Source organism: Rhinatrema bivittatum, chromosome 3 (genome assembly GCF_901001135.1).
Source record: "Rhinatrema bivittatum chromosome 3, aRhiBiv1.1, whole genome shotgun sequence".
In the NCBI taxonomy this organism is placed as follows: Eukaryota; Metazoa; Chordata; class Amphibia; order Gymnophiona; family Rhinatrematidae; genus Rhinatrema; species Rhinatrema bivittatum.
In genome coordinates, this window is record NC_042617.1 from 224912769 (window position 1) to 224935322 (window position 22554).

General features: G+C 42.9%; 1 protein-coding gene across 1 annotated transcript in view; it reads left to right on the forward strand.

Annotated features, from left to right (window-relative positions):
- The window catches only part of LOC115087279 (lysosomal-trafficking regulator-like), a 1534685-nt gene that overhangs the window by 579374 nt on the left and 932757 nt on the right, over positions 1-22554 (forward strand). The window contains 1 exon segment of the mRNA XM_029594260.1: positions 12208-12339. Coding sequence (XP_029450120.1) covers positions 12208-12339 — 132 coding nt within the window.

Sequence of the window (22554 nt, forward strand, 5' to 3'; positions counted from 1 at the left end):
GTCTGCGCTGCGTATGACATTTTTTACACTGCTTCTACGGTGTCCGCAGCGGGGATTAGTTTACGAAGATGGGCGTGGCTGAAGTCCTCTGACTTAAGACCAGAAGTACAGGACCGGTTGGCTGACCTGTCCTGCGCTGGAGAATAATCTCTTTGGGGACAAAATCCAGGAGATTGTAGCACAGCTCAAAGACCACCACGAGATGCTACGCCAACTTTCGTCGGTGCGTTCTTGTTGTAATGCGAGATGCACGGAAGCAAGAGACGTCAGACAGGATTCTAATGAAGCCAGGAAGCCATCCCGAAGTCACTTCAGGCAGGCCTTTTATTGCACTGTTTTACATATTATTTGTGTATACAATCACCTCCTTGATAACAACAATACTCTCTGAGACATAGCTACTAAGGATTATTATGATTAACTCATGTTACTATCTTTGTGAGAGAAAGCAAGCATTCTGTATTTAGGGCAAAGGTAGTTTGTGCTAAGAGCAAGGTCTGTATGTACAAGGCAAATGCTTGAGGAATGCAGACACAAACAGACTTAGTGTCTGTTCAGATAAGCAAATACTGAGAAGTGTTGATGCAGATTCAGCTTCTTTGTAGCTTGCCAACCAAAGAGAAAAAGCCCTCATCTCCACATCTCATCCTTTCCTTTAAATTTTAAAGGAAATCCTTATGTTGCGATTTAGGTAAAAGTATGTTAGCAAGATTGGGCAAGCATTGAATACAGCAGCAGCAACAACATATTAAAATAACAATACAAAGTAATACAATAAGAATTATCTTTCTGAGACCTCTTCTGTGAGGAGTTTTATGGATTTAAATTTTGTGAAATTGTGCATCTAATAAAGGAAAATACTGATTGCAATCTTTGAGCAAAGGGGTAATACATTCTCATCTAAGCAAAGGAAACACATCTAGAGCAAAACAAATGCAAAGAGAAAATCAGGCAAAAAGTAGCAACAGTTCAGATAATGATGGGTGCAGGTGCAAGATGTCCTCTGTGGCAAAGGCATGACTTATGCGGTAAAGGCATGATTTCTGTGGCAAAGGCATGGAAAAGGCTTGATGGGATGATTTCTGAAAATCAATGGTGTATTCATTTCTTTCAGTATTTCTTGGATGTCGAAGCATAGCCTCTTAACTCTTTATTAAGTGAGATATGTGTTTTTGTGGATCAAAAGACCTAATATGAAAGATTCAAATTCAAATTAATTAATGAGAAGATGTTATCATGGCTATAACTCTACTATTACTAATCTATATAATGTTTTCCCACTTTATTATTAAATAACAATGAAGAAACGACTTAAGTGTACAGACAATTACATAAAAACATATATTTCACTCACAACATTATTCGGGTGTCAGGACATACACATAGCACAAAAGACAGAAGACATACAATGAACACATATTTTTGAGCTAAAAAAATTAAACCAAAAAGTGGTTAGAAAATGTTTGGCAAAAAGTGTGAAAAAATGTTTGAAAAATATTTTAAAAAAAATGTTTGGATCGACACAGTAGAGAACAAAAATCAGAATTCTGTTTAAAAATGAAAAAAAAACAAGGTGCAAAGTGTTCATCTTCACATCTCTCATGGCGGGAAGGCTGTCAATCTGGAAAATATTAAAATCTGGCACACAGCAAAATTATTACCAGTTTTAGTTTTTAACCTTGGAGAATAAATTCTACTATACAATTTAATAAAATCAATTTGGATTTGCAAGAAAAAGGTCGGAGGGGTTTGCCCCAGATGTATCAACCCCTATCAGTAATTGCTTGTCAAAGAATAGGAATCGTAACTTTTTCAATGTCTCTCTGCACTTTCAAAACAATCTCAATTCTTTGTCTTAAAAAAAAAACTCCTTCAACTCCGCACTTCCTGTACTGGCAAGACACATTTTTATTCACTGTAAATGAAGTTAAACTTTCTTGCTAAATTATGGCTATGATTATTCTTAATATCTTTAAATTCTTCAGGAATCTGTTTCTAAACTTAAAGGATTAATTCATTGAATGGAGTTCTCTCCTCTGTTTATTTTCTCTTAAGAAACGCTGTTCTGCATTCCTACACTAGTGCTCCCTCTAACTCTGTCTTTCTGTTGTTAACCCTTAATTGCCACTCGTAAGGGGAATGGAGAACATATGAAAAGAAAAGAAAAAAACTGATAGTACTGCTTGTAACTTTCCTGTATCTGTGATATAATAAATTTAAATGTAGAATGCTTTAGAAAAAACAATTTACCAACTTAAAGCTAACAGCCAGTAATGAAACAAGAATTTGCGAAAGGGAAGTGAAAAAAAATAAAGGACAGATTACACATGCATATAAAATAAGTATCTCAACTATTGAATTGCGTCATTAATGTAAGAGTTACGTTTGCTTCATGCTGTAGCGCTACATAAACTGCCTGCTCTGTTTAAACCAAACGAAACTTAATTTTTTTTTCAGCTCACTAGAGAAAGCACTTCTCAGCATTTACCCACATTGGCTCGACCCCCCCCTTCTCTCTTGCTACTGATCTTCTGCTGTTAACCCTTAACTGATTTAGCATTTTCAAGTTCTAAACTTTTAACACTAATAAGTACTTTGTCAATATCAAACAATGCCTGAAATTAAATCTAATTGTTCTTACAATTCCATAGTGCAGGGCAGAAAGCAAAACAGGAACACTAAACAAAATAGGAAGAAAGTAGAAAAAGTAAAAAGAAATTATCTCATTTCAGAACTCTGCCAAACATCCACTCCGTTCAAAAAGAAAGACACTCAGAAATTAAATCTAAACATGGCAAACAAACTAGTATCACTTCTGAATAAACATTCATTAAGTATGCTGGACAATTTGAAAAAGAAAATCTTTTACTTCTATATAAGAGACAGGCTTCCTTGTGCTATAGCTTATCCAAGTGTTAAATTCTGATTCTTGACTCCCCTCAGGAGGATGGGAGCGTAGGACTGATACTGCCGCTTCAGAATCTGATCCTGTACTCATCTCATGCTTTCGTGTGTTATTATAAAATAATGCAAATATTATGTTGGAGATTTTCCTGTCTTTTTATGCTTAATAAACTGCTGCGATTGTTGTAGAACTGAAGCTGAAAAAAAACTTCCGTTCTCATACCAGCTTGTAAACACATTCCGCTCCGCCCACACAATTCATTCATGCAGAAAACTTCACAAATTAATATGAAGGCACTCGCTTCTAATACTGAGCTTATATCACTAAGGCTTGTCTCCTGGGCAGTCACTAGGTTGGAGAATATTAACGTGGGGCTGGGATAGGTCTCCAGTGATCTAGATTCCATTCTTGGGACGTTAAACATTATCAGACTAGCTTTAAAACGCTGCAAAACACTTGGAATGTAGGGACTAATAAAACTGCATCATGAACTTGAAAATCCAAACAATGGCATCTGCAGGGGTAATCTTGGTCACCCAGCATCCCTGTGCATACAAGAATCGGTTCCTTTGTATGCTTCCCTTCCCGGGGCATTTCCAGTTATGAGGGCTTCCCTTTGATATTCTGAGTCCCAAACCACATACTGAGCAGGGGTAAGGAGCATACGGGCCAGATCTTTCCAATCCTGGGGAATGAATTTATAGCCATTCGCAATTCCTGCTAACATCCCAAGAATATAGGTGGAATGAATACCTGTGTCTGTGATGCTCTTTCGAAGTTCCCTTAAAATAGTATAAGGGAGTGCTGACCACTGATACTGAATCCCACCCTCGGCATTATGGACCTTCATGATGGGAAATGCTTGAAGCCCCTCTAATAATTCCTCTCCTGTGAGATTTCCTTTCACCTGTTCTTGGGGAAACCCCATGCAGACCGCACCACATAAATCGTTACTGGGAGCAGCATGTTGAGATGGTAATTTATCTGGACAAATCGGTGATGCAGAATCAACGACTGTCACAGGCAATGGCAGCTGGGGGTACAGGGAGCCCGTGGGCGGTGAGAGGGTAGGAGGGGAAGGCGGAGGGAAGTTAGTGCCTTTGATTTCAGTCTCTGTGGTTTCCTGGGATTCTTCCCCCGAGGCAGACTCGGAGGATGCCACGGAAGGCTCGGTTAGGGACGGTGCCTTGTGAGTGTGTGTCCCCAGATATTCTATCGCTTCTGTGCATTTTTGCCAAAGCAATAGATGTTGTATTGAGGCACGCGGGGGTGCGTGCAAGGCATTCCCTGAGTTGATCCAGTCCTGGATATCCAAAGTACCAGCCTCTGGATACCACGGGCACCGGTTTTCTATTTCTTTCAACATATTTTCTATATCTCCTAGACTGGCGTTAATTGCCCCTCCTTTTGTAAAGAAAGGATTACTTACTATTTTCTGTAACTCTTGTGCATGAAACATCTGCTGAGCTGACAGTTCCCTCCCCCACTCACGAATGTGGGAGCGTATTTCTTTGCTGAGGCGGTGCACCTTGGCTCTTCCGGCCCGAATGAGTAGGGGTATGCACCAGGCTGATTCAGTAAGGAGATAGTGGGGAGTTGGTGCTCTGAAATTAAATTAGGAGTATATCCAGCTGCCTTTAAAGGCTGGTCACTAACTTTCTGTGTCTGCATAGCGAGATATTCAGTGGTATAGGATGAAGGGGGGAGGGAGGGAGAGCACAGGGAGGTGCAGTGGGAGCTAAAGTCTCCTGCTGACAGAAAGCATCTGGAGACTGGCATACATTGTCAGAATTCCTACTCTGCTTTTCTGCTACTGGTATAAGCATTTCTGCCTGTGTCGGTTCTGAAACCATATCTATATCTATTACAAGGTTTGGCTGCCCCTTCTTACCTCTCGCCCTGTCCTCCGACAGTCGCTCCAGCTCCATCTTCAGATTATCTCCTTCCAGTCTCACCTCCTCCTCCTTGCTCTGGCTGCACTGGTTCACCAGGGCTTCCAGCAGTTCCAGGATGCGGATGATTTTAAACTGCAGCTCGGAGATTCTGCCGGCCTGCCCCTGTGAGTCACCTCCGATCTTCAGCAGATCCTTGCCGATCATGGAGGAGCTGTCATAGACGTCTTCCACTATCAGCTTGAAGGGATCCTTATCCAGGGCCAGGTCGAGATCCTTCATGGCAAGTAATCATGTTCACATCGGGGTTACCAGATGTTGTAATGCGAGATGCACGGAAGCAAGAGACGTCAGACAGGATTCTAATGAAGCTAGGAACCCATCCCGAAGTCACTTCAGGCAGGCCTTTTATTGTGCTGCGTTACATATTATTTGTGTATACAATCACATCCTTGATAACAACAATACTCTCTGAGACATAGCTACTAAGGATTATTATGATTAACTCATGTTAATATCTTTGTGAGAGAAAGCAGGCATTCTGTATTTAGGGCAAAGGTAGTTTGTGCTACGAGCAAGGTCTGTATGTACAAGGCAAAAGCTTGAGGAATGCAGACACAAACAGACTTAGTGTCTGTTCAGAAAAACAAATACTGAGAAGTGTTGATGCAGATTCAACTTCTTTGTGGCTTGCCAACCAAAGAGAAAAAGCTCACATCTCCACAGTTCTGATTTTCTGTCCACCTCTAAAAGGACATTCCGAAGAGAGTCTAAGCGGCCGTCCTTCATGCCATGGAGATATTATCCTCCTGCTACTCGAGGTCGCCCCTCCAGACCTTACCAGAAAGGTCAGTCCAGACAATCCAGGCCTCAGAAAACTCAGCCAGCTCATCCACCAGGCCCAGCTGCTGGATCTTGACTCCTCGCTGGAGAGCATAAGCCAACCTCCTCTACTGTCCGTTCCCGTCGGCAGTTGGTTGTGCCACTTCACCAACATATGGCACACGATCACTTCAGATCAGTGGGTACTTGCTCTACTGACACAAGGTTACCACCTCAACTTCCTGTCTGTACCAGCAGACTCCCCACCTCGGCCGACGTGTGGATCATCCGATCACTCCTCTCTTCTGGAGGAGGAGGTTTCAACCCTCCTGTGAAATCCCAGGCGATAGAACCGGTGCCCCTCTCCCAGCAGGGGCAGGGGTTTTATTCCCAGTATTTCCTCATTCCAAAAAAGTCAGGAGGCATTCGTCCAATACTGGACCTGTGTGCCTTAAACAAGTATCTACAGAAGGAAAAGTTCAGGATGGGCTCTCTACTTCCTCTTCTGCAAAGAGAGATGATTGGCTTTGCTTTCTGGATCTTCAAGACGCGTACACACACATCTCGATCACTCTGTCTCACTGCAAATTCCTTTGATTCCTAGTCGGCCCCCTGCACTTCCAGTACTGGGTACTACCCTTCAGCCTAGCATCCGCACCTCGAGTCTTTACCAAGTGCCTTGTAGTGGTTGCAGTCTACCTGAGGTGTCAGGGCATCCATGTCTACCCTTATCTCGACGATTGGCTGATAAGGGCTCCAACTCAAAAGGACACACTAGCCTCCTTAAGTCTAACTCTCCATACATTGCTGTCTCTCGGGTTTCTGATCAACTATCCCAAGTCCAGCCTAGTTCCATCTCAAGCCCTATCCTTCATAGGAGCCGACCTGGACAACGTGCAGGTGAAAGCATTCCTCCCTCAAGATCAAGCTTGTAGTCTCATGTCCCTAGCGCAGTGCCTCCATGATCGAGATTACACGACAGCTTGTCATTTCCTCATTTTGCTGGGTCATATGGCATCCTCTGCACATGTCAGTCCAATGGCACGCCTCGCCATGAGAGTCATGCAATGGACTCTGAAGTCCCAGTGGGTTCAGGCTTATCATTCAAAGTCCCCTTCCCTTTCAAATTCCAGAACCTCAAATTATCCTGACAACAGACACCTCCAACTTAGGTTGGGGTGCTCATGTTGACGGCCTCCAGACTCAGGGAACCTGGTCTCCAGGGGAAGCCAAACATCAGATAAATTTCCTGGAGCTTCGGGCGATCAGATATGCCCTCAGAGTCTTTCAGAATTGCCTCTCAAGCAAGGCAATCCTGATTCAGACCGACAACCAGGTGGTGATGCGGTACATCAACAAGCAAGGGGGAACGGGCTCCTACCTTCTGTGTCAGGAAGCTGCACAGATATGGGTGTGGGCTCTTTCGCACTCGATGTACCTCAGAGCAACCTACTTGGCGGGCATGGACAATGTTCTAGCGGACAAGTTGAGTCGACCCTTCCATCCGCACAAATGGTCTCTCAACCCCAAGGTAGCGGACACAATCGTCCAATGTTGGGGGTATCCACAAATAGATCTCTTTGTGTCCATCCACAACCGCAAAGTAGAGAACTTCTGCTCCCTCACTCGCAGCCGCCACTCACAGCCGAGGGACGCTTTCGCCCTCTCGTGGTCCAGCGGTCTCCTCTACGCGTACCCTCCACTTCCACTCATATCGAAGACTCTTGGGAAGTTACGAAGGGACAAGGGCTGAATGAGTCTGATAGCCCCTCACTGGCTACGCCAAGTCTGGTTCCCAATCCTCCCGGACGCATCCCTCTAGGAGAGGATCCGCTTTTGATAACTCAGAATAACGGGTGCCTTCGCCACCCCAAGCTCCAGGCCGTATCCCTCACGGCCTGGATGTTGATAGGTTAATACTCCAACCCTTAACCTTTCAGAGTCGGTATCCCGAGTCCTGGTAACTTCACGAAAGCCTTCCACGAGACGCTCTTATCATTCTAAGTGGAAACATTTTACGGTCTGGTGCACGTCCATGTCCATAGACCCCTTCACTTCTTCCACTGCAAAGTTTCTGGACCATCTCTGGCATCTGTCAGAATCAGGCCTGAAAACTTTCTCTATGAGAGTGCATGTCAGTGTGGTAGCCGCTTTCCACAACAGAGTAGGAGATGTCTCTATTTCGACAAAGCCCTTAGTCACACGCTTCATGAGACGTTTGCTCCACCTGAAACCTCCATTGAGCCCTCCGGCCCCTGCTTGGGACCTTAACGTGGTATAGGGTGGCTCATGAAACCTCCGTTTGAGCCTCTCCTCTCCTGTGATGTCCGCTATCTTACCTGGAAAGTAATTTTTCTTCTCGCTATAATCACCTACCCACCTTACACTAAAATTCTACATGATAGAGTGGTCCTCCGCAAACACTAAGTTTTTACCAAAGATATTGTCTGAATTTCATCTTAATCAATTCATCATCTTACCTACTTTCTTTCCAATGCCCTATTCAAACCCAGGAGAAAAGGCTCTACATTCCCTGGACTGTAAATGTGCCCTAGCCTTATCTGGAGCGCATATCAGCCCACAGGAAGTCCACTCAATTATTTGTTTCTTTCGATAACATCAAATTGGGAAATCCAGTGGGAAAACAGACCCTTTCCTCCTGGTTGTCGGACTGTATCTCCTTTTGCTACCAGCAAGCAGGCATTCTGCTACGAGACTGTGTGAAAGCACACTCTATTAGGGCCATGGCAACCTCAGTGGCACACCTTCGTTCGGTGCCACTTATTGATATATTTAAGGCTGTGACCTGGAGCTCTCTCCATGCCTTCGCAGCCAATTATTGCTTGGATAAGGCTGGCCGGCAAGATTCCATTTTTGGCCAGTCTATCCTACGAAACTTATTCTCAGCTTAACTACCCAACATCCTGCCAACGACCCATTCAGGGTTTTCAGGATGCCCTCTTACCCAAATCCACCCCTGTTGTTGTGCCTGTTGCATGTCTTTGAGTGCATTTGGTGCATTGCTTGGGCATCCTCAGCTCGCTACTCACCCATATGTGAGGACTACCATCCTGCTTGTCCTGTGAGAAAGCAGAGTTGCTTACCTGTAACAGGTGTCTCACAGGACAGCAGGATGTTAGTCCTCACGAAACCCGCCCACCACCCCACGGAGTTGGGTTCGCTTGCAATTTATTTTATTTTTCGCACGTACTTCTTGCTATACACGAGTCTGAAGGGGGACCCCTGCTGGCTGCAGGGTTAGTGCCATGCTGGGCATGCCCAGTAGTGCCAGTCAAAAGTTCTAGAAACTTTGACAAAAGTGTTCCGTGATTGAGCTCCATCCTGATGATGTCACCCATATGTGAGGACTAACATCCTGCTGTCCTGTGAGAACACCTGTTACAGGTAAGCAACTCTGCTGTTCATAAACACCATTTACAAAATCAAGGGAAAAAACCAGAATATCAATAAACACAAAAAAACCCACAAACATGATCTGACCTCAAGTCCAAGAAATACCTGGAGTGAAAAGAATTTGAACCTAAACCGAGCTGTATTCATTTACATAGAAACATAGACATAGAAACATAGAAATCACGGCAGAAGACGACCAATCGGCCCATCCAGTCTGCCCAGAAAGCTTCACACTTCTTTTTTCTCATACTTATCTGTTTCTCTTGGCTCTTAGTAACCTTTGGTTCTATTTCCCTTCCATCCCCACCATTAATGTAGAGAGCAGTGATGGAGCTGCATCCGAGTGAAATATCAAGCTTGATTAGTTAGGGGTAGTAACCGCCGCAATAAGCAGCTACACCCATGTTTATTTGTTTACGAAGACTAAATAATTCAGACTATGTTATTCAGCCCTTATTGGTTGTTTTTCTTCTCCCCTGCCGTTGAAGCAGAGAGCTATGCTGGATATACGTGAAGTATTAGTTTTTCTTCTCCCCTGCCGTTGAAGCAGAGAGCTATGCTGGATATGCATTGAAAGTTAAGTATGCTTTGAAAGCCACATTAACTATCAACAAATATTGAATAATCAACAAATATTGAATAAAAACTCATAGCCCCAGGTGCTCTGAGACCAAGCTTCCTCAGTGCTTACCACCTCCAAGCCATTACTAATTGACTCCCAGTTAAGAAAACAAAAAAACAAAAATGCACCTTAAGCAAAGCACAACCTTTATTGGGAGGACCTTTAGGCATAGAAACTTTTCCAAAAAGGAAACTTTTCAATTGTTCACGATCATAAAAACATACTTATTTCCCTCAAAATGTACAATACATTTACTGGGAAATTTAACAAAAAAAATTGCACCAATAGTCTGAACCTGTCGGGTAGATTTTAAAAGTGCTGCATGTGTGCCCATATCTCGCCGCGCACAAAGATACGCGTATTTTATGAAGTATAAGCGTAGGTTTTAAAATACTCTTCACGCATATGTCTGCAGCCTTTACATGCATATCGTACACACGCGGAGGAGAGAGAGAGACTGACTCTTTATAGGGCTCAGCCTGAATACATGCACCATTGTAAGGGAGTACTTTGATTCAGGGAGAGTTTTCGGGAGATGGTTTCGTGTTTCAGAAGCATTCAGAGGTATTCATTATAAAATTGACATCATTAAAGAATTTTAGTCCTTATAAGCGATGAAAAGGAGTTGTTTTGTACAATGCAGCAAGTCAACTAACAAATCAACTCTTCTTGTTAGAATTTTTAATGCTTATAAGGTCTAAAATTCTTTAATGATGTCAGTTTTACAATGAATACCTCTGAATGTTTCTGCAACACCATCCTCCCAAACCCCAACCTACCTCCTGAAAACTCACCCGAATCAAAGTCCCCCCTTATGGTGATGCATATATGGAATATCAGACTGAGCATTATAAAGAGTCTCTCTCTCTCCCTGACTTTTACACTTACTGAGGAGCTGTAGCAAAGTTACGTGTGTAACATATACGCACTGTCTGAGGAAAATTATGTGTGTCATTGCTGGCCCCACCTCTGGAATGCCCATACCCTGCCCATTTTCTGCCTACTTAACTCTTTCCTTAACTCTTTTGTTAACAATGCTCCAGTTTTTTGTAACTCTCTTTCCTGTAAATACTGTTCTATGTAAATTGGCATGGTGTACCTACAAATGTCGGTAGATAAAACTCTAAATAAATAAATAAATAAAATACTTTTTCTGGACATGCGTATATGAATGTACATGCATCCTTCCCAGCTATTTAAAATTTGCGAGCTCTTGTGTGGGCCACTTACATGTGTATGTGCGAGCAAGGCTTTTAAAATCTACCTCTGTGTACAGCTCCAAAAATCGCTTTCTAGTGATATAAGTAGCTCAAAATATATATTTATTTTATGTCCAAAAATGAGGATCGATATTAAGCTTCAACACCAATTCCGTTTCCAAAACAAATGAAGCCATCAGTGTCCCTCCTATAGTTTCTAAAATAGCCTAGATGTCAAATTTATCCATTTGGGGAAGATCCTCCATTTCCCCTTCTTGTTGTTTTTTCAAATGTCTCATAAATGTAACATATTCAACTTTAGTCAGAGGAGGAATAGCATCCAAAGAAATTCTAAGAGTCTCTGTAAAATATTTCCTCATTGATATCATGAGATCATTCTAGCTTTAGGAAAATTGATAACATACAAACTTATATATCTGGAATTATTTTCCATTATTTCCAATTTATTACTGACGAACATATCCTTGATTAAAGCAAAATTCAATTTTTGAAGCATATAAATAAGAATTCTGATCTTCAAAGTTTGAAACTGCATCCTTCAAAAAAATGTCCAAAATAGTTTCTCAACAAAACAAATACCATTGAGGTCTTCTAAGGAAGTTATTCCTGTGGCTGCCTTTCTCACCAGACCTCCACACTTGGGAGCTATACTGGAAGCAGCTTCAAGGAACTGGTTCATAAGATTTCTCTGTCCCACCTGGATGCTGCTGCTTTCTAGCTCAGTCATCTATTCCAGACCCCATCTCAGCATCGCCTTCAGCAGTGCACCCTCCTCATACCTCCACATGAGAACTCTCCAAACTTGAAAAGGAGGCAGCTGCATTGCTAAGCCAGATAAAATTTGCAGGTAGCAGCGTTGATGAGGATAACCTCATTGCTAAAAGAGAGTGACTCTTTCACCTTGCCAGGTGTCTCTTCAGGAAGAATGTTGTGCAGCCCAGAAATTAGCATTGTAAGGCCAGAGAGATAAGCTACCTTACTCTTCTTCTTTTGCACCATATTAATTAAAGAAAAAAACAGAAAAAGATAAAAACTTAGGGCTTGACTCTAAAGCATCCTTGCCAGCCTTACTGGTCAGTCAACACCATCTTCACCTGCTCCTGTTTTAGGGCTATTCTAGCTAGTAAACATTTTGTCCTTGGTGCTATCAGATGATGGCGCCAATACATGTGGATGAATATCCTGCTATACATGGAGAGCACATTTATGATGGGCAATAAAAATTGTGAAGGGGTAAAATTAGAAGAGGTAAAAATGATTGCTTTTCATTTTTATTGTAATTAAGGGATCAAAAATATTATTTAAGAATTCACTATTCAATTATGTTTCTAGATGGCAAGCGCTTTCAGGAGAAATTACAGCATATTACAATGCAGAGGAATTCAAGCTGTGGAGGATGGTCTAATGCTAGCCCTGAGTTCCTAGTCACAAATCCATCTGGCTTTACTGCTGGACTGCATGAAGGTAAATATAATTTTAAACACCTACAAGTATTATTAATCCCTTTCTATTCCTTTATTAGCACTCCTAATCTCAACAAATTAGCTAATAATTTTGAGTTGGACCTTTAGTAGTATACTTGTTTTAAAGAAGCAGGTCTATGATCTTGCCACCTTTTTAATCCTCTTTTTTGTAATACTCCATGGATGATAACACATGTGCCTGGTAGTCGCATACAGCTCAAGAAGGAAGCAATTAGGTAGTTTCTGACTCAAGTTTTATGTTAATCACTGGAATGGTTTCCCAGTGCTTTGTCTGTGCATTGTCTTAAAGGTGTGTTACAATGCTATTTTTATAGATAGGTTTCTCCATATGGTTGTAAAATTATATACTAAGGGTCTCATTTTCAAAAGCTTTTACTTGCATAAATGGGCTTTTTTGAAAGTTTTTTCCCTGGGAGTTGTTTTTAAAAGTATGTGCGGATGTGATTTCTCACATAGTTCAAAGAGGTGTTCCGTGGTGGAGTTGGTGCAGGGAAACCAATTTTCAAAAGTATGCACATTAATATCTGTGTACATATTTACTCAACAGGCATAAATGTGTACATGTATGCTCTGATGCTGTGCAGGATTCCGTATACACCTGCTAATTTTCAAAATGGACTTATATGTGTAAGTCAACTTTGAACATTTTGATTTGCCTCTTCAGCTTCCTGAACCTCACCCTGACTTTCTGCTCTATCAGTCAAAAAGAACATTTTCTAGCAACGTCCGGCTTATTAATTTTACCCAGATAGTGGCCTTGGTTGTTTCCCACAAAGTGGCCCCAAAAACTTCTGCATTGTCATTCATTTCAATATATTCCTCAGTAGCAACCGTGATAGAACAAACTTTCTCATCTTTCACCAAGCAGTATTCTAACTTTCATCTTCATGAAGAGTGATCCCTAATATCCAAAAATCAGTGCAAGAAAACTAGTGCATGATCAGGCCACTCAATAGCACCTTGTCCATCAAATTAAGTGAACCCAGTTCCCACTTATCATTAAAGATATAATCAATCCTCAAATTATGAATTATGAGAAGTACAAAAGAAGAAATAAGCTCTTTTACCAGAATATAAAAATCTCCAGGGATCTACCAAACCATACTCAGAAAGCAGCTGCTCAAAAAGCTGACCCTTACGATGCAGATCCTTGGTTACCAGACCTGCGTTGTCCATCCTTGGAGAAAAAATTACATTAAAGTCCCTCCCTCACCTCCCAATAAACACTGTTCCTTCTGAGAAATCAAAAAGTTCAGCAAAGCAAGTTGAAACAAAGGAAATTTGATTCATATTTGGTGAATAGATGGAAGCCAGACATACGGCACAGCCTGCCACTCTGCCTTTAATAAAAATATATCATCCCCTCAAATCCTTCTGAACTTTACTAATAGAAAAGGAATGCATTTCGAAAACATATACCCACTCCTCCCTTCTTAATAACATTGGAAACAAATAAGAGAAGGCAAAGTGGCTATTTTAGCCAAAAAAACATCCTTCAAAAACTGGAAGAAGGATCCATCTGAAGAAAATAGGATAAAACATAAGCATTGTCAAGCTAAGTGTAAAACATTGATAAGACAGGCGAAGAGAGAATTTGAAATGTAATTGGCCATAGAGGCAAAAACTCATAATAAAAACTTTTTAAAATATATCCAAAGGAAGAAACCTGTGAGGGAGTCGGTTGGACCATTAGATGACAGAGGGGTTAAAGGGGCTCTAAGGGAAGATAAGGCCATTGCAGAAAGACTAAATGAATTCTTTGCCTCCGTGTTTACAAATGAGGATGTTGGGGAGATACCAGTTCCGGAGATGGTTTTCAGGGGTGATGAGTCAGACGAACTGAACGAAATCACTGTGAACCTGGAAGATGTAGTAGGCCAGATTGACAAACTAAAGAGTAGCAAATCACCTGGACCGGATGGTATGCATTCTAGGGTTCTGAAGGAAATCAAAAATGAAATTTCTGATCTATTAGTTAAAATTTGTAACCTATCATTAAAATCATCCATTGTACCTGAAGACTGGAGGGTGGCCAAAGTAACCCCAATATTTAAAAAAGGCTCCAGGGGCGATCCAGGTAACTATAGACCAGTGAGCCTGACTTCAGTGCCGGGAAAAATAGTGGAAACTATTCTCAAGAACAAAATTGTAAAGCATATAGAAAGACATGATTTAATGGAACATAGTCAACATGGATTTACCCAAGGGAAGTCTTGCCTAACAAATCTGCTTCATTTTTTTGAAGGGGTTAATAAACATGTGGATAAAGGTGAACCGGTAGATGTAGTGTATTTGGATTTTCAGAAGGCGTTTGACAAAGTCCCTCATGAGAGGCTTCTACGTAAACTAAAAAGTCATGGGATAGGAGGCGATGTCCTTTCGTGGATTACAAGCTGGTTAAAAGACAGGAAACAGAGAGTAGGATTAAATGGTCAATTTTCTCAGTGGAAAAGGGTAAACAGTGGAGTGCCTCAGGGATCTGTACTTGGACCGGTGCTTTTCAATATATATATAAATGATCTGGAAAGGAATACGATGAGTGAGGTTATCAAATTTGCAGATGATACAAAATTATTTAGAGTAGTTAAATCACAAGCAGACTGTGATACATTGCAGGAGGACCTTGCAAGACTTGAAGATTGGGCATCCAAATGGCAGATGAAATTTAATGTCTACAAGTGCAAGGTGTTGCATATAGGGAAAAATAACCGTTGCTGTAGTTACACGATGTTAGGTTCCATATTAGGAGCTACCACCCAGGAAAACGATCTAGGCATCATAGTGGATAATACTTTAAAATCGTCAGCTCAGTGTGCTGCAGCAGTCAAAAAAGCAAATAGAATGTTAGGAATTATTAGGAAGGGAATGGTTAATAGAACGGAAAATGTCATAATGCCTCTATATCGCTCCATGGTGAGACCACACCTTGAATACTGTGTACAATTCTGGTCGCCGCATCTCAAAAAAGATATAGTTGCGATGGAGAAGGTACAGAGAAGGGCAACCAAAATGATAAAGGGGATGGAACAGCTTCCCTATGAGGATAGGCTGAAGAGATTAGGGCTGTTCAGCTTGGAGAAGAGACGGCTGAGGGGGGATATGATAGAGGTCTTTAAGATCATGAGAGGTCTTGAATGAGTAGATGTGACTCGGTTATTTACACTTTCGAATAATAGAAGGACTAGGGGGCATTCCATGAAGTTAGCAAGTAGCACATTTAAGACTAATCGGAGAAAATTCTTTTTCACTCAACGCACAATAAAGCTCTGGAATTTGTTGCCAGAGGATGTGGTTAGTGCAGTTAGTGTAGCTGGGTTCAAAAAAGGTTTGGATAAGTTCTTGGAGGAGAAGTCCATTAATGGCTATTAATCAATTTTACTTAGGGAATAGCCACTGCTGTTAATTGCATCAGTAGCATGGGATCTTCTTAGTGTTTGGGTAATTGCCAGGTTCTTGTGGCCTGGTTTTGGCCTCTGTTGGAAACAGGATGCTGGGCTTGATGGACCCTTGGTCTGACCCAGCATGGCAATTTCTTATGTTCTTACGTTCTTATACTTATTCAGAAGACCTAATAGGTCCGTGCGCCAACAATACGGGCAGCCTGGCTGCCCGACTCCCCGCCCCTGCCCCTTTGTTTTTTCCTCTTCTGGCTGTGGAAATGAGGGGGGGCGAAGCATGCCACGCATTCGAACCCCCTCGTACACTGGCGTGGCCATTAGTCATCGGTTAGGGTGCCCATCAATGACATCACCGGCCTAATAAAATCGGCCAGCCCTTTTTCCTTCCCCAGCTGACATGATTAACACCGGATCTACGATCTCATTCGGTGCGTGGGTGTCATGCCAGCACGCAACTTCACGTTTGGTACTATCTCTGTTGGGGGGGGGGCTTGATTTAAATATTTTGCTGATCGCAGACCGGGGGGCCGGCAGACATTTGATTCTTCATTGTGCCAGTGTGGAAGAGTAGCTTAGTGACTAGACAAGCAGACTGCAAACCATGGAAACAAGGTTTGCTGCTGATTCAAACCCATCCTCTGTTGCTGTTGGGGCATTTTACTCATACCTCCAAACAGCCCTAATAAAAAAAAAATTAAAAAAAAAAAGAGAGAAGAGAGAAACAAAAGTCCCTTTGCGGGGGGGGAGGGCAAGGTCTTCAGCGGTCAGTGTCTGAACATGTGGACGAGCAGGTCCGCCAAGCGATGAATACAGCTCCGTCAGCCTGATGTCGCAGCCGCTACCTATTGGATGGAATGCAACGTGTAGCTCTTCTCCACATGGCCCCCATCCAGTTTTACCCTAAGAACATAAGAAATTGGCATGCTGGGTCAGACCAAGGGCCCATCAAGCCCAGCATCCTGTGTCCAGCAGAGGCCAAACCAGGCCACAAGAACCTGGCAATTACCGAAACACTAAGAAGACCCCATGGTACTGATGAAATTAATAGCAGTGGCTGTTCCCTAACTAAACTTGATTAATAGCCGTTAATGGACTTCTTATCCAAGAACTTATCCAAACCTTTTTTGAACCCAGCTACACTAACTGCACTAACCACATCCTCTGGCAACAAATTCCAGAGCTTTATTGTGCATTGAATGAAAAATCATTTTCTCCAATTAGTCTTAAATGTGCTACTTGCTAACTTCATGGAATGCTCCCTAGTCCTTCTATTATTCGAAAGTGTAAATAATTGATTCACATCTCCTCGTTCAAGACCTCTCATGATCTTAAAACCTCTATCATATCCCCCTCAGCCGTCTCTTCTCCAAGCTGAACAGCCCTAACCTCTTCAGCCTTTCCTCATAGGGGAGCTGTTCCATCCCCTTTATCATTTTGGTTGCCCTTATCTGTACTTTGTCCATCACATCTATATCTTTTTTGAGATGCGGCGACCAGAATTGTATACAGTATTCCAGGTGCAGTCTCACTATGGAACGATATAGAGGCATTATGACATTTTCCGTTTTATTAACCATTCCCTTCCTAATAATTCCTAACATTGTTTGCTTTTTTGACTGCTGCAGCACACTGAGCCGACGATTTTAAAGTACTATCCACTAAGATGCCTAGATCTTTTTCCTGGGTGGTAGCTCCTAATATGGAACCTAACATCGTGTAACTACAGCAAGGGTTATTTTTCCCTATATGCAACACCTTGCACTTGTCCACATTAAATTTCATCTGCCATTTGTTGCCCAATCTTCCAGTCTTGCAAGATCCTCCTGTAATGTATTACAATCCGCTTGTGAATTAACTACTCTGAATAATTTTGTATCCGCAAATTTGATAACCTCACTCGTCGAATTCCTTTCCAGATCATTTATATATACATTGAAAAGCACAGGTCCAAGTACAGATCCCTGAGGCACTCCACTGTTTACCCTTTTCCACTGAGAAAATTGACCATTTAATCCTGCTCTCTATTTCCTGTCTTTTAACCAGTTTGTAATCCACGAAAGGACATCGCTTCCTATCCCATGACTTTTTAGTTTTCTTAGAAGCCTCTCATGAGGCTTCGGTGATTTTTTTACATATAGGCACATGGACTATGTTTGCTTTTAATGGAACCTCTGTTGGGGTGCCTAACTCTCCTGTTTCATTAGTATCCTTCAAGGATAGATTTCTCCGAACCATGCACTGCTGAGTGTCTGTCTGCTTTCCCCCTTGTTCTAGTTTAAAAGCTGCTCTATCTCCTTTTTGAAAGTTTGTGCCAGCAGCTTGATTCCACTCTGGTTAAGATGGAGCCCATCCTTTTGGAAAAGTCTCCCCTTTCCCCAAAGGTTTCCCCAGTTCATTAGAAAGCTGAATCCCTCTTCCCTGCACCATCGTCTCATCCATGCATTGAAACTCTGGAGTTCTGTCTGCCTCTGGGGACCTGCACGTAGAACAGGAAGCATTTTAGAGAATGCCACCCTGGAGGTTCTGGATTTTAGCTTCCTACCTAAAACCCTAAATTTGGCTTCCAGAACCTCTCTCCCACATTTTCTTATGTCATTGGTGCCCACATGTACCACGACAGCTGGCTCCTCCCCAGCACTGTCTATAATCACCAGGAAGGCAAGTTACCAGGTGGTCCTCACATCCACCAGCCACCCTGCTATCTACATTTCTAATAATCGAATCACCAACTATGATGGCCGGCCTAACCCTTCCCTCCTGGGCAGTAGCCCTGGGAGACTTTTCCTCAGTGCGAGAGGACAATACATCACCTGGAAAGCAGGTCCTTGTACAGGATCACTTCCTGCTACACCAGGATGATGTTCTCCTACTGGGAGACCTTTCTGATCCAAGGCAGCACTGGGCCTGCCAGACTGGATTTGGGACTTGGCTACTAAATCCCTGAAGGTCTCATCAATGTACCTCTCTGTCTGTCTCAGCTTCCCCTAGTCTGCTACTCTAGCCTCCAGAGATCAGACTCGTTCCCTGAGAGCCAGGAGTTCTTGGCACCAAGTGCACACTTACAATCTCTCACCGGCGGGTAAAAAATCATACATATGACACTCCGTGCAAAAGACTGGAAAGCCCCCCTCTTGCTGATGGACTGCTGCCTTCATCTTGGTTTTATTGAGTTCCTGGTTAAGTTTAGGATACTAAGGGAGTTGGAATGAGAGTACTTTAAATTTACAGGTGAATTTACTAATTAATTAGCTAGTGTCCTACAAGGGGATGATTAAACTTTCAATAAGGGCTGGTACAATAGTATGATTTAGATAAGACCCTTATTGATTTTTAATGTGAAAGTGTCTCGTGCCTAAAAATCAAGGGTTGAGTGGGTAGGAAAGACAGAACTAGAATTAACTATCTCTGGTTTGCTTTTTACCTCAGACACACACAAACTCTAAATAATATATCCCTTAATTTCACCTTTCACCAAACTTTTATAAGGCCAAAAATTTCTGAAAGCTATACTTACCAATCCTCTTTAACCACCGTTAAATTAATCTTCACTCAGTTAATGGAAGGGTTTGAGATAACGGCACGTGCTTCTGGTCCTCCTCTACTGCAAAGGGTGTGGGGCCTCTGGAAGCTGGGGCTGTGGAAGTCAATCCCTGGATCGCTTGCGGTGACCTCTGGACTCCTCTCCCAGGGGATGCTGGGAGCAGTATGCAGATGAACCTTCTGGTCCTCCTCTACTGCAAAGGGTGCGGTGCCTTTGGAAGCTGGGACTGTGGAAGTCCATCCCTGGATCGCTTGCGGTGACCTCTGGACTCCTCTCCCAGGGGATGCTGGGAGCAGTATGCAGATGAGCCTTCCGGTCCTCCAATGATTCCAAATTATTCGGTTGTGCAGACAGCATTTGGATATCCAACCACCTGGTGCTGAAACCCATATTCCGACAGCACATCCTTCATTACGGCGCCACAACCATGGGGAGCCTGGCCCTTCTCACAGGACAAGCAGGATGGTAGTCCTCCCATATGGGTGACATCATCAAAACCATTCACTTTTGATGGACAATCTATACCAATTACAAACCATGCTAGAAACCTTGGTATAACAGTAGATTCCAAGTTATCCCTATCAAAACACATATCAGAAACCGTCAAAAAATCATTTTTCAAAATATATATGTTAAAAAAACTGAAACCACTTTTGCTGCCATCAGATTTCAGAACGGTAACACAAGCTTTAATATTATCAAACCTGGACTATTGTAACGCACTATACATTGGACTTCCCCTTTCGTCATTACATCCACTTCAACTTATCCAGAATGCGACTGCTAGACTGATATTCAACCTTTCAAAAAGGGAACATATTTCTCCAATATTACAACACTTACATTGGCTTCCCATTACTCACCGTATAAAATACAAGATCTTAACCACCATCCACAATTTACTTTATAACCCCAATTCTGTATGGCTTTGCTCTATGCTACACATATATAAACCAACAAGACAACTTCGATCTACTGACAAATGTTTACTGGAAATACCATCAGTCAGATCCACCAGCCTAGCCCTAACAAGGAAAAGAGCTTTTTCAGTTTTTGGCCCATCTCTGTGGAATTCAATACCAGACAATATCCGGATGACTCCTAATCGAAATGAATTCAAAAAGCTGGTTAAAACCTTTCTATTCAACGATGCATACAATTACAGTACTATCACCTAAATAAATATCTTGAATTATTCACCTCCGTTTGACACTTGCTATGAAAGAATTATTTTATTGTCATTTTCTTAATGTATGTGAACTACGTTTATGTCATATACCTAAATTTGTTTTATTATGTATGTGAGCTTGTAAACCGCCTAGACGGACACGTAAGTGCCCCCATGTGCGGTATATAAAAACTTTTAAATAAATAAATAAATAAATAAATAAATCATCAGGATGGAGCCCAATCACGGAAAACTTTTGTCAAAGTATCTAGAACTTTGACTGGCACCTACTGGTCATGCCCAGCATAGCACAACCCGGCATCCAGCAGGGTCTCCCTTCAGTCTTCTTTTTTTCCGCGCAGCAGTAGCCAGTCAAGTTAAGGAGCTCTTCAGAGGTTCCTGACAGGAATTTTTTTTCACGGAACTTTATCAAAAATTTCAAAATATGTCTACCCTACAGGGGTCCCTTTATCGATACTTTTGCTCCGCGGTTGAACAGTAAGTATTGTACCTGTTGCTGGTTGATTCCTGTCGAGTTCTTTACTCGCGGCCTATCGGCCATCGACTGCACTGCGGTTAAATTTTGTCGAGGCCATGGCATTGGGTTTCCGTCTGTGCTCCGACTGTGCTCGTACGATGTCCATCACCGACCCTCACACGGTCTGCGTGATGTGCCTGGGGTCCGACAGATGTGCCCAAATGACACCAAAAGGTTGCAAGGCTCGGCTAGAAAAGATAGGACTTCTCTTTCGGCCAAAAACCCCGACTTCATTGATAGTGTCGACGTTGTCCGAACCAGTGCCGTCTACGTCGCGACAGCACCGAGAAACCGCTTCCATCCGTCCAACTTCGACGACTCCACAGTTGTCGACCCCCTCTCTTCCTCCTCCGGAAAAAGACTGGAGAGAACATCGAGAAAAACTTCGACACCGCCATCGTAAGGCTCAGGCCACCGATACAGGCAAACCCTCAACATCGACGTCTTCTGAGCCACCGAGAAAGTAATCCCATATAGAAAAGACCTCGTCCTCTTCTGTCTCTGGGTCACCGAGGCGTTCCCCCACCTGGACAGGTGCCGGGATCCGGGATTCCACCTTCACCGGTGGACCTTCCGTCTATGCCAGTGCTACCTCCTACTCCAGAACTGGGTATCCATGCCCCAGGTTTCCCTGAGGAATTGGATTGGATGATCCAAAAGGCCATTGGTAAAGCACTCCACTGATTCCAATCTCCATTGATGACTGTGCAAGTTCCTCCTCCGGCCACCAATCCGATACCCACAGCGTTGGCACCACTGTTGGTGAGAATGGACAAGTTAATCAGTGCCCTTCCACCGGTGAATCCGAGGGAACTGATGGACCCGATTCCTTCCTCACCGATACCTTTGTCATCGGAGGACGAAGAGGGAACACCTCTCTCCATTCCACCCTCAGGAGTGTTGCCACTGACACATCCATCGATGTCCCCGATTCCGTCGAGGCCTTTGATGCCGCCATCGATACCCTCAATGCCTCCATCGATGCCTTTGGTACCTCCTCCGAAACAGTCGATGCCTGCCCCAGGGCCACCTGGAATAACACCGTTACTCCCTTCTGAAGAACACTTGGGAGCCGGTGATGACCCTTATAATCCCTGGACCGATGATTCATCCCAGGATTCTGATGATCTACCTTTACAGCCCTCTCCTCCTGATGAAAGGAAGCATTCTCCTCCAGAAGACTTATCCTTTATAAATTGTGTTTAGGAAATGTCTGAAACTGTTCCATTCCAGCTTCAGACTGAAGAGGACTCTCGACACCAGATGTTGGAGCTTCTACAATTCCTGGATGCTCCTAAGGAAATCATGTCCATCCCTATTCATAACATCCTTTTGGACCTACTCAAAAGGAACTGGGAACACCCTGGTTCTGTGGCACCTGTTAACAGAAAAGCAGATGCCACCTACCTAGTCCAGTCAGCCACTGGCTTCCAAAAAGCTCAGTTGGGTCATCACTCAATGGTTGTAGAGTCGGCCCAGAAAAAGGCCTGACGCTTCAAACCTCACTCTTCCATTCCCCCAAGAAAAGAACAAATATTTCTGGATGCGTT